We start from the raw sequence: 18,673 nt of genomic DNA on the forward strand, positions 1-18,673 counted from the left end.
ACTTCCAAATAAAATTTTATTTGACAGATTTTATACTATTAAAAATAGAGGCTCTAGGAGCTCCTGTTAAAAAGGATAAGGGGTAACTTATGTTTTAAACAGGGATATCCAAGTTATACATAATTTTAACTGCCTTGATAGAAAAAAATAATAGTAGAAAAAATGATTACACAATAATTCTAATCAAAATGGCGGCACTTTAAATACAGCAATCACCAATCATTACAAAAGCATTAAATACTTTCTACTTTTTAGTTCCTTAAATACTCTAGGAACTAAAAACTGCCAAATATGGATTAGAGATCTCAAAACATCTTTATTTAAACTTTTTAAAAAATTCAAAATTATTAATAAATTTTAACATTAGAGAGATATAATTGTGAAATAAATTATTAACATTCGTTTGCTTATTTTTTTTTAAATTTCCAAAAAGGAATGTTTCCCAGTCAATTTAATATATACATCTTGGTTTCATTTCTTTCATTATATAATTTTGACATACTGAGCATGATAAACAAGATTTTTTCTTTTTTTTATGTTGCCAGTTAAAATAACTGTCACATTTAAAATAAAAATTGTATGCTTTTACATTTCTGTACTGAGTGACCACTAACCCTTAATGGCAGATTTCAAAAATCTGATATTTAAACAGACAAATTTCAATTTTTATTTTATCTTTGTCATGTTTATACAATTTTTACATTCTGTTTATAGTGTTTTTGTCATTTTAATTTTTCACGAATTGTAGCTTTATTTTTACCATTTTGACCATTCCTGAATAGTTTGGCATGACATCTGTATGTACGTAGGTACATATATATCTCGCATAACTAAAAAACGATTAGCAGTAGGATGTTAAAATTTTGGATTTAGGACTGCTGTAACATCTAGTTATGCACCTCCCCTTTTGATTGAAATTGACTTGACTAGAAATGTCCACAAAATGCCCAAAAAGGTTGATTTTGGACTTTTTCTTAAACTGCAGTAATAAGCCCTCTTTGAGAGCTTTTCAACAATATATCATAAATGGTACATACTTATTTTCATTGGTTCCAGAGTTAAAACACAAATAAAATTTTAATTAAAGAAATATTTTGATCTTACAAGTAGAAGAAACATCGGCTCGAATCAGACTTCATTTCCTTTTTTATTTAATTTACATATATTGATTTATTAATAATTATGAACCTCAGATTGTAAAAACCTTTTTACAATAAATAATAATTCAATAACATAAAAAAAATTATGAAAAAAATCAGAAGATGTTAGTGAAATAAAATTTTTAGTACTTTTGATTTTTTTTAAATGTATATATGTAATTTATAGGCATACAAGGAAGTCATGTGGTGTCCACATCAGATTTTTTTAAATAAGTAAAGGCCTGCAAAAAAACCTGCAAATTTGACGAATTTATTAAAAAACTTATGGAAATTTATATTTTTGCATTCCATAGTTTTTATCCCACAATATACTCTAATTTAAATTTTTCTGACATGTTTTCCAGAAATTTTATGTGAAAGTTATTATAATATCAACTACATATAATTATGCTATACAAACTCTACACTAAACAATAATGATAAAAAATGAAAAATATTATCAGGAGACTGATCTTTTGCTTAAAATAAACTACTTATATTATCTGGAAAAACGTATACAACAGAAACAAGGAAACAACCTCTAACCTCTACAAAAATAATCACTAAAAATGGTCAATTTGGTGAAGAGAAAGGCTGAAAACATAAATTCAAATTATATATATATTTCAACAGAGAGCCTCTTCTTTTTATAAATTTGGTAAAATGGAGAAAAAAGTAATTTGTAATTTAGTTATACATTTTCATTAAGATTTTTTAGTTCTTTTTTTTAAATTTCAGTAATTTTCATTCGTATATTATTTACAACAAAGAAATAGTTTGTTCATTTTTATTTTTATTGTGAAGTTGATTGTTGAAAATTACTTCTAATGTTTTTAGAGCATACACATGTGTAACTGGATTTATTTTGTTTCTGCATTTGTAGAATTGAGAAAGAGTATAGTGTTTTCACACTAGCTCAACAATAATTATAATTATAAAATGTGTAATCACCAATTTAACCATACAGTGCATTATGTTCATCTCATATCATGTTTCTCATTTTTTATGTAATACTTTGGCTAATTCAGTTCTGTATAACTACCCTGATCACTAAGCACACATTGCATAAACATTTTTTTTATACCTTCATTTCAAAAATCATTAAAATATTTAACTAACACTACATTTATTAACTCCTATTTTACTATTTAATCACTTTTGATATGATATTACATTAAGAATAAAAATAAATTTAATAAAAGTATGACCAGTTTAGAAAAGAGAAGTTAAGAGTGACTATTTTCAGGAATAATCAACATTTTTGTAAGCAGTATCAAGCTGCCCCTGCCAAATTCTTGAAGAAAACAAAAAAAATTCTTGAAGAATTATACTTATCAACACCATCACCGCATTAATTTAAACTTGATTTATATGATTTAGTTAACCATCCAAATACCCCAACAAAATTAAGTTTGATTAATGTGGTAGATTAGATTAGACTAAGTGTAGGATGAAATTTAGTGTTGAAATTAAATATTAGCACAAGCAGACATAATGGAGAAGTTTATCAGATCAGTCTAGATATCAAATCAATATTAATAATAAATCTACAATTACATTCAAATTAAAACAAAAGGCTTGTATAATTCAAATAAGAGATGGTTACAGAAGATAAATAAGATCCTTCTTTTCTATCAGTTACAGATCTAATTAAAGAACATAGATCTAATTTGAAGTTAATCTTAAAAAAGAAATATACTTTAAAAAATATTATAACTAAATTTCAAAACCAGAATCTGCAATGTATTGAAAGATATTTTCAGAAAATTCACATTTGCTGGACTAAAACGCCAAAACCGAAAATGCTGTGAATACAAATTTTGTAATATTTCCATGGGTTTTAAATTACAGCAGTTGCATTACACATAACATAATTATGAAGAAATCTAACTTAAGAAATTAAAAGAAAAGAAAACCAATTATAAACAAATAAATTGTTATAAAAATTAAAAAAAGAAAACCAAATTGATATTAAAAAAAATAATTTAACTGACCGCTTGACTCCAGAGCATAATCGACCATGCCAATTTTGTCTGCATCATATAATGCTAGTGCTCTATCAATCATTGCACTGACATATCCCTTCACTTGATCAAAATTAATATCACCGTTTATAATTTCCACCTAAAAAAATAAAATAAATAAAAACCAAACAAAACACCAAATGATTTTTTTTACTGATGATGACAACTACGAGTTAAAAAATTCCAAATACTGTAAAAAATAACCAGTAGAAGAAATATTTTACTGGGAATGAGAAAGAAAATAAAGTATATGTTAATTAATGATCAAAAGGAAGGAAGTTATGACATTTAGAAATGATGTAAAGAGGAACTGGAAAGATGTGACTGAAAATCTTAAAGGTAGAGAAGAAGAAATGGTGCAAGTATAGAAGATTGAGAGAGGCCTAATGTGTATCTAACCTGACATTAATCAGAAGAGAATAAGGGTATATAAAAGTAATCATTACAAATAAACATCTTCAATTTTAATACTTCATTTTATATATATTCACAAATATTATTAATATTTTAATAAAAGGGAATAGAATAATAAATAAATAAGTGAAATAAAATCTGAAATAAGTTTTCAGAATAATTTTCATTATGTACATTTACAAAAAAAAAATGTTTTAAATAAAAATTATCAATTACCTGGTGTTGATTTTCCTTTAATGATTTAAATAAATCATTAACATCGCCCTTCACTTTTATGGTAACCTCAGATAAAATTTTTTCAATCACATGTTCCTCATCTATAAAAAAAGAAAAAACAAAGATTATAATGCTGAGAGTAATACATAAATTAATAATTTCTCAAATGTTTTCATATTCTCCAATGTTTTAAAAGAATCTAAAGAAGCAACTGTAATTAAAACAAATGATTAGGAAGAATTTTAGGTAGATTTTATAATAAAGAAGGAGTTATCAATATTTTTAGATCTTAGTAAAACTTCTGACAACAAATTTTTTAATTTCAACAAAAAGTTGAGAAACTGAGTATAACATATATAACTAATAACTGGTTTAGAAAGGTAAACAACACTGTATATAGACAAAGCAAGAGAGAGATGTACTAGTTTAAAAATATCTGTTCCAACTTGAGTATTAGCTAGAGTACTGCAGGTTCAATACTACTCATCTATTCAACATCTGAATCAGTGTTAATTACAATAAATAAAAATAAATCCATTTTTATAATCTTTCAAAGTAGATATAGAAAACAAGAAAATTATATTAATATCACAGTAGGTTACACTGATTGTACACCTTTATTTAATCTAAACAAAAATTTAGATTTAATCAATATTGCTGGTAATTATTTCAATTAAATTATAAAAGGCAAAATAAAATTTGTATCCTCAATTTTGGATGGTGCATAACAGAGGCAGAGTTATAATTATACACAAAGACCATACTAATTCAGAATTACAAAATTAATGAAAATACAATGTAACAAGGCAGAAGCAAAAATATTATGATATATCATCAACAGTGGAATATAGACTGTAAGAAATCACCAATAAATCTGAAAATTCTAATATAAGAACTACATAGAAGCAGTTTCACTAATTCCTACTGGATAAAATATTTTAAGAGGCATTCCATTAATCTCAGTATCAGCGATTAACTTCTAGAAATACCAATCTCTCAAATTGCTAAGTAATTATTGAGTTAAAAAATTAAAACTAAATTACCAAAAAATTAGAAGAAATCTTATAAAAAGTAAAAGTACTTTTTAATTAAAAATGTTAACATTTTCAAAAGATATTTGTATGAGGGCTAAATTTTTAAGTACGGTTCATATTTTAATAAAAACAAAACTAGTAAAGATACTGTCAAAATCTATTTTTATTTCACTCTTTGCACTTTAAGCTACTTTTCTACACAGATATAATTTTCAATTTTTTTGAAAATAAGACATATATTGGACATGAATTGTTCAGAACTTCAGTGATAGGTATACGAAAACAGTACATGAATGATAGTTTTAAAATAGTAACTGATCATTGTAGATGGCCTTCAAGCCATACCAAGAACATAGGGAACATGAATCTAATGCATACCTCACCCTATAATTTCAAATAAAAACAATACCTATAAATCACACAATTCCATATGAACTAGCACCACTGTGTTAAATATCAAACAGCTGGATACAAACACACATAACTTTTATATATTTTTATTATTTTATAATTACTTACCTATTTTTGACTGATATTGAAGATGCATTGTGAGATTCTTTAAAGCTGCTTCAAGATGTTGATGTGTAATAAACTGTTGTATAATGGACTGCATACCCCTCTGAATTAAACATAAGATAATAATGTTAATAAAATTAGAATTTAGAATTTAAAAGAAATTTCATCTTATTTCACAGAAAAGAAAAAAACATTAAAAAATATTACAATACTCTGCAAAAATGAAAGAAAAAATTAATCACATTAACACACAATTTCTTTCACATAAAAAATATTAAATGAATAAAAAATATTTCTTAACTCTTCCTTTCCATTTCACTTTATATAGTGCCTTGTCTATGTTCACTGGACTTCAATATTAAATATAAATAAAAAATAATTAAACATTTTAAAGCCACCTTACCAGAAAAAAAAAATGTTCTCAAGATCTTCCGGTATTTCAAACCATCATCAGGAGATTAAAAATATTATAATAAGTAAAAAATTACAATGAGTACACAGTCATGACTGTTTGAATGTCAACAGTATACTGAAGATAATATAGTGAATTCTGGTGAAATAAAATAGAATTAAAGGAAACCATGTTATCAAATATGATATTTTAGTTGTTTATGATTATTATCTCTTTATATTTGTATTTAGGACATATTTAAATAATTTATTTTCTTTAAAACAATGTTTGTACACTAATTAAATTTTTATAGTTACTATTATATGAAATTTTTCTAAATTATGTATATTAATGGAAATATCTAAAGTTTTTATAAAATTATTTTGATAATATGTACGACCATTATTATCTAAGAAATGTTCAATAAAATTAAAATTTTGCTAAACAAAATAATAAATTTATTAAATACAACTTTTACTAATTCACACAACAATGCAAACAAACAAAAGATAATCGTGCATAATTAAAATTCATTTGTAGTCAGTTACCAAGCTAACAACTACAATATTCTCAAACTTCAGTAAATAAAAAAATAAAAATAGTTAATTAACACTTAAAGAAGAAACATTCATTGATCAACTACACAAGCAGCTTGCAGATCACATGGGTATTTGCATTTCTCCGTATCACATGAATTTATTGATATTATAGATAAATTTTACTCAAGAAATACCCACACTAGTTTCCTAAATTAAACAAGAAAATTTTTTTATCCTAAGATTAACAGGACAAGTCTGCCATTTCAATCACAAGGAATTCATTTCAGATGTGAATATAATCTAAGATGACAGCAGTCATAAAAGTTGAACAGGGAAATCATTGTGGTTGCTATAAGCATCACACAAATTGTAATTGTTAAATGATAGAATGTGTATACCTCTAATGCAAGAACTCTTTCTTGTAACTTGCCAGAAGATTCTTGTAATTTTACAACTTCATTAGCACTCCAATCAGCTTTCTTTTCAACATTCTTAATATACTCTTCAATATTCTCCTGAAAAAAGAATACAATAATTAAAGCACTAATTTATGTTATTAAACAGAAAAAACTGAATTTTAAATTTAAAATGTGCAAAAATTTCAACCAATAAAACACAAAAATATAGAAACCAAATCATCAATTGACTGAGACATAATAAATTATAAATTAATTTAACACTTTGGGGGTCTAAATTCAGATTGAATTAAAGCCTGATTGAACTGAACATTACATTTCATTTACAAATTAAGCAATACTCAGGTCCTATTCAACCACCAACAACAGAAAATATTCCTTTGAACTTTTCTTAATTTAAAAATATAACAACAGATTGTAGTATTGATTTTTTAGCCTTGCTTAGCTGTAATTTAGTTAATACATACAAATAGGATAACTTTTGTTTCTTTAGTAAAATATAAGCAATGAAACTGAAACTTACCCTTATCCCAATTATTGAGAGAAAATGTTTGTATGTTAAAAATTAAATTAATAAAGTTCATGTCATAAAAAAATTAAGTTTACTCATTTACTTGAAAAAAATAAAAACCAAATCAAGAATATTAAATTGGATTTTATCACAAAAGACCCCAATAATGTGACAATCATTGCTACAACACTAATTCTAATCCAGTAGTTACCAGTTTTATCCAGTTTAACATTTATAATTATAAAATTAAATTTACAAAATAGTGTACTAGCAATAGCGCGCACACACGTGCGCGTGCATGAATATTAACTTAAATGTAATTTATTTTAACTTAAATGTAATTTATTGGATCTTTATTAATCTCTTGGGTTAACCAATAAACTATACAAACTTATAAATTAAATACACTACGTTTCACTTAGAATTCTCTCTACGCTTCATCAGCTGACAGTACACATTCATACACACATCATACAAAATTCTCTTACATAGTAAGAAATTATTAACTACTCTACCCATCCTAGACAACAATATTTTATCCCCACACCCTTGTAACAGATCCTCCTACTCATACATTCACCTTATGTTTAGATAATTATATGTATCTCTTTATATAACCTGATTGAAATATTTCCTGTATACTGAAACCTTTACAATGCACAATTTTTCTCAAAAATTACAAATATTAAACATTATTTTCCTTAAAACTAAAATTTAAAATAAATATGATTTTTTAAATTAAATTAACATACACATGATTAATTCAGCTATGTCCGTTCTATTGTTAACAGTATTTGTATTTTTCTTGATGTATATCATTTCTAGAGTGATCCTTTTATATGTATTTTGTTCTTTGTCTAATATTTTGATGCTGTTGAAATCGAACGAGTGTTTATGTTCTATTGTATGTTTTGTGAGCGCTATCACTTCCTTTTTTCTATATTTATGGGCTTCTATTCTTTTTTTAAGATATTGAGATGTTTGTCCAATGTACAACATATTGTAATCTTTACATGGAATGCTGTATAATGCGTTGGCTTGTTGATTTTTTTTCTATCGACGATTTTAATTTAGAAAACATACTATTCAGATTGCTGTAATTTTGATGGGCTAGTGCAAAATCCTTTTAAAGCAATTCTTTAATCTTTTCTGGCAGATCTGCTACATATGGTAAAGCAACATAATTCTCATTCTTATTATTTTTATTGGTATGGTTGGCTGATATATTATTATGCTGTTCATGAATTGTATTTTTTAATATTTTATTTATGATATTTCCCAGATAATTATTATTTATTAATACATCTTTTTGGCATTTTAAGACATTTGTTTAAATTAACTTTTTCCATTACTTTCACAAGCAGAATAGGTTATGAAAGTCCCAGGAGAATTTTGTAAAACTTCCTGTATATTCTGTCTTCTGGAAATGAATGAATGAAAGGACTCATGACACAGAAAAACTATTCAGATATCCTAGTTTATAGTATTACGGAAACATGTTATCTAAATTTAAAATAAATCTGATCAGAATCTAGTTCAAGTAATAACTTTAACCCTTGCTATTCCTATTTTGTATTTAAATATGTTCTTAACTCTCACTTTTAAGGTAAGTACAATAGACCACAGAAGTTTTTCCTTATTTTGTATTTAGTAGTTTATTCCAAATTTTATATGAGAAAATATATTGTTTTTTTAATTAACTTTCATGAGCTTAACAAAAAAATATATTGAAATACCTTGGATTTAATATTTTATTAAATCAATTACAGAGACGAAATTGCCAATTTGTCTGGATGAAAGGATCTACATTTGAAAAGACACTTAAACATTTTTTACATGACATGAAAGATTACAAGCCACTTTCAAATATAAAATTACTGATTCACATCAATCAATGTATAATGATTAGTAAACGATATATTAACTATATTATCTATGAAGTTACAGCTAACTCACAGCAGGTTATACTTTTTAATAAAAATAGTATATACTTTTTTTAGCATTCTATTGATAGATTATACGAGTTCTGTAAATAAAGTAATGAGGCTAGTTTTTTTTTAGCAGCCAAAGTAGCAACACTGTAAAGTTACTAGTAAACATATGGTTATACGAGCAGCTGATTTATATTAGGTATTAATATTTTTAGTCTATTGTTGCCACGTGAGACGTAAGTAAACAAACTTTTGATGAAATGAGTTTTTGTTGTGTTACAAAAATGAGTGATACTAATTACGAGCAACGTTGTACAATCAAGTTTTGTGTTAAACTCAGTGAAAATGCTACTGAAACTTTTTCAAAATTGAAAAAAAATAGTATGGAGATGACACCCTGTCACGAGCCCATGTTTTTAGGTGGATTAATGCCCTTTCAGATGGCCGGGTATCAGTTACAGGCAATCCACGCTCTGCAAGACCGTTAACATCAAAACGTTACAACAATGTTGAGCAAATCAGAAACTTGATATAATACGACCGGCAATTAGCAGTCAGAATAATTGCAGAACAATTGAATTTGAACCGTACCACAGTCCATCAAATTTTGAAACAAATTGGACATGAAAAACGTTTGTGCAAAATTGGTTCCAAAAAACCTCACTGTTGAACAGAAAAAAACAGTGTGGTGCAATCTTCAAAGGCAAATTGAAACTGATCCTGATTTTCTAAAAAATGTTATTTTACTGGTGATGAATCTTGGATATTTGATACAACCCAGAAACAAAACGCTAAAGCAAGGAGTGGCACACTTCAAACTCACCCAAAAAAGCAAAAATGAGCAAATCAAAACCCTGCTAATTTGTTTCTTTGATAGTAATGGCATTGTCCATAAGGAGTTTGTGCCTACAGGACAGACTGCAAATCAATATGTTTACTGAGAAATTTTTAAAAGACTCCAGAAAAGAATTGCCCACATGAGACCAGCCATCAAAAACAACTGGATGCTGTATCATGACAATGTACCTTGTCACACTGCACTATCAATTAATGAGTTTTTGGCAAAAAAAGTATTCCTGTAGTTCCTCAATCACCTTATTCACCTGGCTTGAGTCCCTGAGACTTTTTCCTGTTCCTGACTTTAAAAAACACCCCAAAGGACACAATTTTAGAACAGTAAAAAACATTTTTTTAAAAATGTAACAGACCGTCTGAAGGATATTCCAGTTTCTGAGTTCCCAACACTACTATGAAGGGTGGGAAAATCATTTGAAGCATTGTGTGACTTCCCAAGGGAACTATTTCGAAGATGATAAAGTCCAGTATAACTGAATTATAAATAAAAAGTTTTTCTGAACCAGTCTCATTACTTTATTTACAAACCTCGCATGGTTGGAGTGTAGCTTCAAATGGAAGTGAAACCTGGACGATCGGAGTACCTGAGAAGAAAAGATTAGAAGCTTTTGAAATGGGGTGCTACTGGAGAATATTAAAAATTAGATGGGTGGATAAAGTGACAAATGAAAAGGTATTGCGGCAAATTGATGAAGAGAGAAGCATTTAGAAAAATATAGTTAAAAGAAGAGATAGACTTACAGGCCATATATTTAGGCATCCTGGAATAGGTGCTTTAATATTGAAAGGACATGTATCTGGGAAAAATTGAAAAGGTAAGCAATGTTTGGAATATGTAAAACAAATTGTTAGGGATCAAAGATGTAAAAGGTATACCAAAATTAAACGACTGGTACAAGATAAGGAACTTTGGAGAGCTGCAACAAACCAGTCAAATGACTGAAGACAAAAAAAAGTGATAGTCTGTATTATTTCTAGCAAAATACATTTTGTTGGTGGAATGCAGTACTGTTTCAAACCTATTGATAAATGACTGAATAATCAGAACACATAATAAAAGATGTTGCCAAAATCTAGCAGTGGATCCAAACAAGAAATTACAAAGACTGGCAACACCCAACACTGAACAAAGAAATAAAATCTATTTAAATTTATTATGTAATAAAAATAATTATAACAAACTTATAAAAACTTAAAGAATTTAAAACGAAAAGCATAAGAAAAAACTATGCAATGGTTTATACATTATCTTAACTAAATTATTATAATATATATTTTGCTAAATCAACACATCTACTGAGAGAATAATTTTTTACTGTAAAATAAAATGAGAAAAAATCGAACATAAAAAATACGACAGAAAGAAAAAATTCTGGCAAAAAAAAACTATAGGGAACTTCACAAACATATTTCACAAAATGTAACAAGATTTTTAAAAATCTAGAATTTTTTTCTAATTTGCCATATTGTCTATCCTAAATTGTCAAATCTCACTCATAGGATATGGGCAAAGAGTTTAATACCTGATCATTGAAAATTCAAAATGTTTTAAATATTATAAAATCAACCCACTTTTTTTTAAATAAAATTTACTACATGAAGTTCTTTTTTATTTGACAGAAACTTTGAATAGATACATATGTAATTATTAATAAAAAGATTATAGTATAATCTTAGAGTACAAATGTTTATTTGAGAGTAAAATATGCATAATCACATACAACCCATAAATATTTTTTACCTTTTTGCTGATGTCACTATAATGCTGTTCAACGATATCTTTAATAGCAGCTTTCCATTGTCCATCAGCTAACAGTGTGGTTGGATTCCAGCTACCAGTTTTTTCTGCCAATGCCTTCTCCATCAATACTTTAAATCTAGGGTGATTCACAGTATCCTCGAGTAGAATAGCAGAATGTTTTTTCAATGTTTCTCTAACAGTTTGCTGAACTATATCAGTCAACTGCTCATTATCTATATTCCCTTGAGTCACTGGATTTGGTGAATGATTTTGTTTTAATACTGGTAATAAACCCTAAAAAAAATTAAATTAAAATCTATCACAATTACAAAAATATAAAATTATCAATAAGAATATTAAATTATAAAAACTTGTAATCATATGGTAAACATTTTAAAATATTTTTTAAGTAGAAATATCCCACTTGTGAACAGAAGATATTCATTAAAAAAAGAAGAGAACTAAAAAATGCAATTATTTTTTGAGTAAAAAAATTAGATTCTCATTTTTATTACCTTAAAATTGTTCAACACAGGACATTAACAGGTCAACTTACTTCAAGGTTAATCCTTAAAGTTCATAAAGGATTTACATGTTCCTTACGTAAATATTGTACTTTACTGTATTACAAAGGATTAGAAAGTCTGGCTCTATGTAATTAGCAACACTTAGCTCCAGTCAAGTTTTACCTACGACTAGCTATGGTCTTTGGATAAGCCTACAGGCAGAGCTGTCACCATTAAAACACATGAATTCCAAGCCTACAATGTCCTTTCTTCTAATTTTTCTTCTATCTCCTTAGTTTTTATCCAGTGAAGATTTACCCAAACATTGAGAATGTTAAAAAGGGGGAATTAAAGTCTACGTAATATAAAAATCAGTTGCTTCTAATAAAAAGGAAAACCCGGACTTTTATAACATTTAAATGTGCACTGCCACTTATCAAAGTAGACTTATTATCAATTTTTTTAAGCATCAATTACTAAAGGACTAATCAAGATGTTAGTATAGTAGAAAGTTTCCAGTAAAAGAGAAACTGTGCCCAATGAATTACAGGAAATATTTTATCAAATACAACTTCAATAAATTCATAAATCTTGTACAAATTTCAACATGCACTGTTGACCAAACAGTAGATCAGTAGATTACCAATATGCACAGCAGAACAAACCATATTCTATTTTCTTTTCTCATTTCAATAATAAACATATGCATAAGCACTCATAACTTAATTAGCATAATGTGTATTACATGTAAATTGGTTTATTTTTATGTTAATTGAGCATATTTAATTTATTTTTTTAAATTTTCTACATTATAATATGATGAATGTGAATTAGGTTTGTTAATCGTGATCAAAGCTAGCTGTTGAAATCTATCTCAAGAATTGTATTTTCAGCGTCAAGGACAATTTATTTTTTATTGTTAAGATAGAAGGGTGAATCAAATTTAAACGGTAATTTTGCTATTCTACACAGCAAGCAGTTCTGAGCTCGATGGCGGAGTGGGAGGTTCATGTTCAGAATGTTAGTAGAGAGGGAAAACTAACTTGGGTAGCTCGTCCGCTCTGTTCTATTATCAGTACAGCCATGAGTGAGCAAGAAGTTTTGTCGTCTGTTGCACAAAATATATATAATCATAAAATTTTAACTAATGACATTAAAACTGTGAAAATTTTAACTTTTTTAAAAGTACAGTTTTGGGGACACGACACTGTCCCAGAACCGAGTATATATATGGGCTAGACAATTTAAGGGCAAGTGGGAAACTGCAGAAAACAAAAGTCATGATCACCCAAGGTCAAGTCTCACAGCTAACATACGTGCCGTTTGACAGCTTATCTAAGGTGATTCTTCAATAGTGAACTGTTGAAGAAATCACGTCAGAAGTGGATATCAGTTATAGGAGTGCTCAATACATTATCACTGATCACCTTGGCTTTAAAAAAATTAGTGATCAATGGGTTCTGAGGTTGTTGACCAAAAATCAAAAACAAGTCAAGTTGGAAATCTGTAAGACACTTCTGAATCAATTTGGGCAAGAAGGGGACAATTTTTTGAGGCACATTGTCATATATGATGAGACATGGGTCCATCATTAAACTCCAGAGTCAAAAATGGCGAGTAAGGAATGGTGAAGGAAATATGAGGGCTGCCCAGTGAAAGCTAAAACCCATCAGTCAGCCAGAAAAGTTCTTGCAATGATTTTTTTTGACTCAAGGGGAGTTTTACTCATTGATTTTCTCCACAATCAATGAACGGTGAATGTGGCTTACTATTTCCAGCTGCTAAAGTCAACAAACATCACCTACTGTAACAAACAACAAGGTATGCTAATCAGAGATGTCATCCTTCTCCATGACGCCAGGCCACACATGGCGATTTTGACAAGGAATAAATTGGAAAAAATCCACTGGGAAACCTTCGACCAACCTCCCTGCAGTCCAAATTTGTCCCCTTGTGAACAATTTTTTGTTTGTACCCTTGAAAGGATTGCTTGGAGGGGAACAATTCAAAAGCAATGAAGTCATTGAGGAGCACGTGCACAGTTGGTTGAAGACTCATCCTCAAACTTTTTATGAACAAGAAATATTCAAGCTTCCAAATCGTTGGCAAAAGTGTGTAGATCGTACAGGAGACTATAAAGAGATATAATGAAAGAATGAACTGTGTATATTATTAATCAATAAATTTATTTTAAAAAAACTACCATTTACTATATTTGATTCACCCTCATAATACAAACTATGTTTATGATCAATAAACTGAAAATCAGACATATTTTCTTAACTTTCAGGTTACCTAGTATTTCTAGAATGCTACCTTAGTTTGATACCTTATTAAATTCAAATAATTTTCATTATATAAAAACCAAGATTTTTTTAAAAGGATATGTATTAAATAGATGATTTTTGTTCTTTTAGATATATTTCACTTGAACAATATATTTTAACCTAAACAATATTTTTTTTTTATTATTTCAGACATTAAAATATTTTTACTCATCAATTGTGGTAAGACAATAATGCAGATAGTAATATCATATGACTAATGAATATCAATCAGTATACACAACTACCTACCTATCTTTCTACATCGCTATACAAGTATTTCACATGCAAAAAATATAACCCAATTTTTATAAAACTTATTTATTAAAAAATGTTTACTGTAGTTTTACATTTAAATTGTGGTAAATAGATAAAATTGATTTACAGTGTATAAAATATGTAAGAAAAATATACAAAAAAGCGGTTACCATACCACAGTACAATAACCATAATATACAAATAACAAAAAATGTTAACGTATTTAAAAAAACGAATAAAATTGCTTACATAAAAATAAGAGATACTGCTAAATAAAAAGTTTGAGACAACATTAAATAAACTGATAGAGGTAGATGACACATTATCAGATAGTAAAATGACATCATCTGACAACTTATCACGATACAACCAACCTGAAACATACAAAATACTAATCAGTTTCATTTAATAAAACAAATAATACAACTTATTTTCTTGTTCTATTACTAGTAATGAAACGAAAATAGATGGCTAAGATTTCTATTAAGAAAAATTAATAAATATAATAATCAAAACACACACATATTTTAGAAATTATTTTTAATTTTCACAAACAGAATAATAAGATACAAATAACAAGAAAATACACAAGATTTAAATTTACATCAATAACAAGAAGATTGAATGAGCCAAATTTCAAAATACACAGTTTTCATGACAGTTTAAAATGAAAAATACCTTAAGCTTAAAATACAGCAACATTACATCAGAGTTACTATTTTTTCTTTTCTAGTAAATAATAAAATCAGTTTTTTTAACATATACATAACCAAGACTATTAATAATTAGTCTATAATTAATAATAATATTGTATAGCTAAATTATTTTACTAATAAAGAATATTGTATTATACAGATATATATCTATGCACCAAAAACAAATCTTTGTATTAAATATTGTGCATTTTTGTCCATAGAAGAAAAGTTATAACAAATAAATAGATTAGGGGTAGGGTAGTTAAGCAATAAGTATCAATAAATTAAGATTATAATTTTAATTTTATTAAATAAATGCTAACAATGATTAAATTAATAATTCAATATCATTCTGAAATCAACAGACTTCCATCTTGCCTTTGAATTATTTAGCATTACTCCTTCCTTACGTAATTTTTTACAAAAAAATAGCACATTCCACAATTTCATGACAACATAAATATAAAAATACCAAACATATAAAGGACAGGAAACTATAAGAAATTGGATATCCTTTCAGTCTGTATTCAATATTAATTTTTAAATGCAAATTCTTTATGTATAGAAAAGAGAATACTCTATATACTTGTGTATTCCTGTTTTTTTTTTTTAAGGATAATTTGAATAAATAAATAATAAAAAACAAGCAGGGCTTACTTAAAATATGATTAATAATGACAGACTAGAAAATAAATTACACTGTAGATTTTATTGTAAAAGATTATTTCAAAGTATTACAAAAATAAAGTAACAGAACTCTTAAATTTGTTGTTAGATTTCAAAAAACCAACTCACATTTGCAAACAGATAATGCCATTATATTTATTAATGTCATTTGATAAAACCAGTAACTAAGGTCAATTTTATGAATGCAAATAAATCCTACAAATTGTAAATTAAATAATCATTTATCTACAATTCAGTCTAATCACCTAATAAATCATATGATGAAATATCAACATAGAAAAAAGCTGCATAGACAAAACTGAATTGGAAACAAAAATACAATTATTAGAACAGAAAGCAAATAGCAATGTCAAAGGTCATGATTATTTTATATATTGCAATTAAGGGTACAAAATTACTCACTATGTAGGTTTTCTTAAGCGACTGCCTATAGTCGCTTAACAGGCCATCTAAGTGCCTAATCTAGTGCACTATAGCTGGTGGAAAAAAATTTAGATGCCAGTTAAAGAAAATAAATGTTACTTATCTATCATGGTTCTATTTAAATCATCCTAACAGCTTGTATTAAACATTTTTTAGAAAAAAAAATGAATGAAAAAATAAAAACATGCTCAATAAAAACTAAATCCATCAAGTAATTTCAGGTAGGTTGATATTAAACTCGTTTACAGCTATCAAAAACATTGATATAAATAAGAAAATACTTTTTTTTTTTAAATGCTAACAAATTAAATGTATCTGAGAAAATATTTTTTCTGATTTAACGTTATATTTTCATAAAAAGTCTTTCTTTAACACACATATGAAAAGTATTACATACACAAGCGATACAGCACTCTAAACTGCCTTTTTCTCTTCTGGAAGTCAAAATTTGGTATACCAACCACACGTATGCCCCAAGAGATTGTCAAATTTATCATGTACAACAAGAAGCTTCATCAAATAAAGATAAGAAAAAAATTTAAAGCTCAAATAAAATTTTCAGAAAAGAAAACTGCCTTATTTGTTTTTATTTATACGTTCTATTTCCTCCATAAGTAACTTTACAGACATTAATTTAAAAAAATGTTTTAATTTGAAAAAAAAATTGGAGCAAGGATTATGTGGATGCAGAATGTTCGAGTAAATACTGTATATTTTAAATTACGATTTTATACAACTAACCTAATTAATATGATGATAACATGAATAAAATAACGTAAATACAAAATAATAAAAACAATATCTAATAATTAACTACAAATGTGTAAGTTAAAAGAAAAATCATAAAAATTTGTTACATGTTTATACAATATATAAAGAACATTAATTATTAAAACTCACCGACATTTAACCAGATCAACGGAAGATTATGAAGGAGTGTTATGAGAAGAATTTTGTGATGCGATCATCAAATCCAGAGAAGGAAAAATCAGTTCCTTTCCTATTCCCTCATTTAAAACCATTTTTTAAAATAATAGTATAAATCTAATTATAATCATTATATCTACATGTATTATAAACCAATTTTATTAATTATTATACATTTTTGGAATAATAATTAGTTTTTATAAATATAATTATTATTGTTGTTACACATATTAGGACTTTTTTTAGCGCCTTCATAGTATAAAATAGACTCACTTCCCAAATAAAAAACAAGCCCTTTTTTATAAATATATTTGGATATCTTCATTAAAAAATTATATAAGACAAATATCTTAAAATAATAATTAATGTGATACAACTCAGTAATTCAATTAATTTATTAATATAAATAAAAGTAGATCTTACAATATAAAAATCATCTTAAAAAAAGGGATATTTCTTTACAAGTGTTTGCTATTTCTTGAATCAATCTTTAGGAATTAAATTACTGATAACCCTTGATTAAGAACAACTCATCGATTAAGTATAAATGAAATAGTTTATGAAATAGATGATAAGAAAGTGGTACTACAGTTAATAATGACAAGTAAAGCCTTTACATGAGGATTGTCAAATCATGCCCAACCATACTGATTAAATTTTAGCGCTATCAGTAACTCAATTATGTTTCCAAACCACTAATTAATGGTAATGACTGGTTCTAGTTAAAAACCGTTCTGAACCAATATAACTACAATAAAAAAATAACTACAAATAACCTATCACTAAAGGAAAAAGGGATACATCTAGCTGTAAATCCCACTTAAATAAACCTACGTCAGATTATATCTGAAATTTCCAGATTATTGGGTTTACAAAATGACCATCACAATATCTAAATCATAATTACATGTAAATCAAGCCAACTGCTATTTTTAACTTACGGTGTATCTTGATCTATTTAAGATTAAAGATATAAAACAATATTAATGAAATTTTTCCTACCTAAAATTTTTATATTATTCAGAAAAAATAACAAAACTAAATTAAGAAAAATTAAATTTATATTATAACGACAGTGAAATAAAAAAAATGTCAATGTAAATTATACATATATAGTTATTTAATG

The 18,673-nt window shown here is 26.9% G+C and overlaps 1 protein-coding gene across 1 annotated transcript in view; it reads right to left on the reverse strand.

Moving 5' to 3' along the window:
- The window catches only part of LOC142329698 (uncharacterized), a 60,021-nt gene that overhangs the window by 13,015 nt on the left and 28,333 nt on the right, over nt 1-18,673 (reverse strand). The window contains exons 9-14 of the mRNA XM_075374404.1: nt 15,065-15,189; nt 11,728-12,021; nt 6,672-6,788; nt 5,347-5,446; nt 3,794-3,894; nt 3,134-3,263 (exon numbers count right to left, since the gene is read on the reverse strand). Coding sequence (XP_075230519.1) covers nt 3,134-3,263; nt 3,794-3,894; nt 5,347-5,446; nt 6,672-6,788; nt 11,728-12,021; nt 15,065-15,189 — 867 coding nt within the window. The remainder of the gene's footprint in view (nt 1-3,133; nt 3,264-3,793; nt 3,895-5,346; nt 5,447-6,671; nt 6,789-11,727; nt 12,022-15,064; nt 15,190-18,673) is intronic.

The sequence above is a fragment of the Lycorma delicatula genome, chromosome 9 (assembly GCF_047948215.1).
Source record: "Lycorma delicatula isolate Av1 chromosome 9, ASM4794821v1, whole genome shotgun sequence".
In the NCBI taxonomy this organism is placed as follows: Eukaryota; Metazoa; Arthropoda; class Insecta; order Hemiptera; family Fulgoridae; genus Lycorma; species Lycorma delicatula.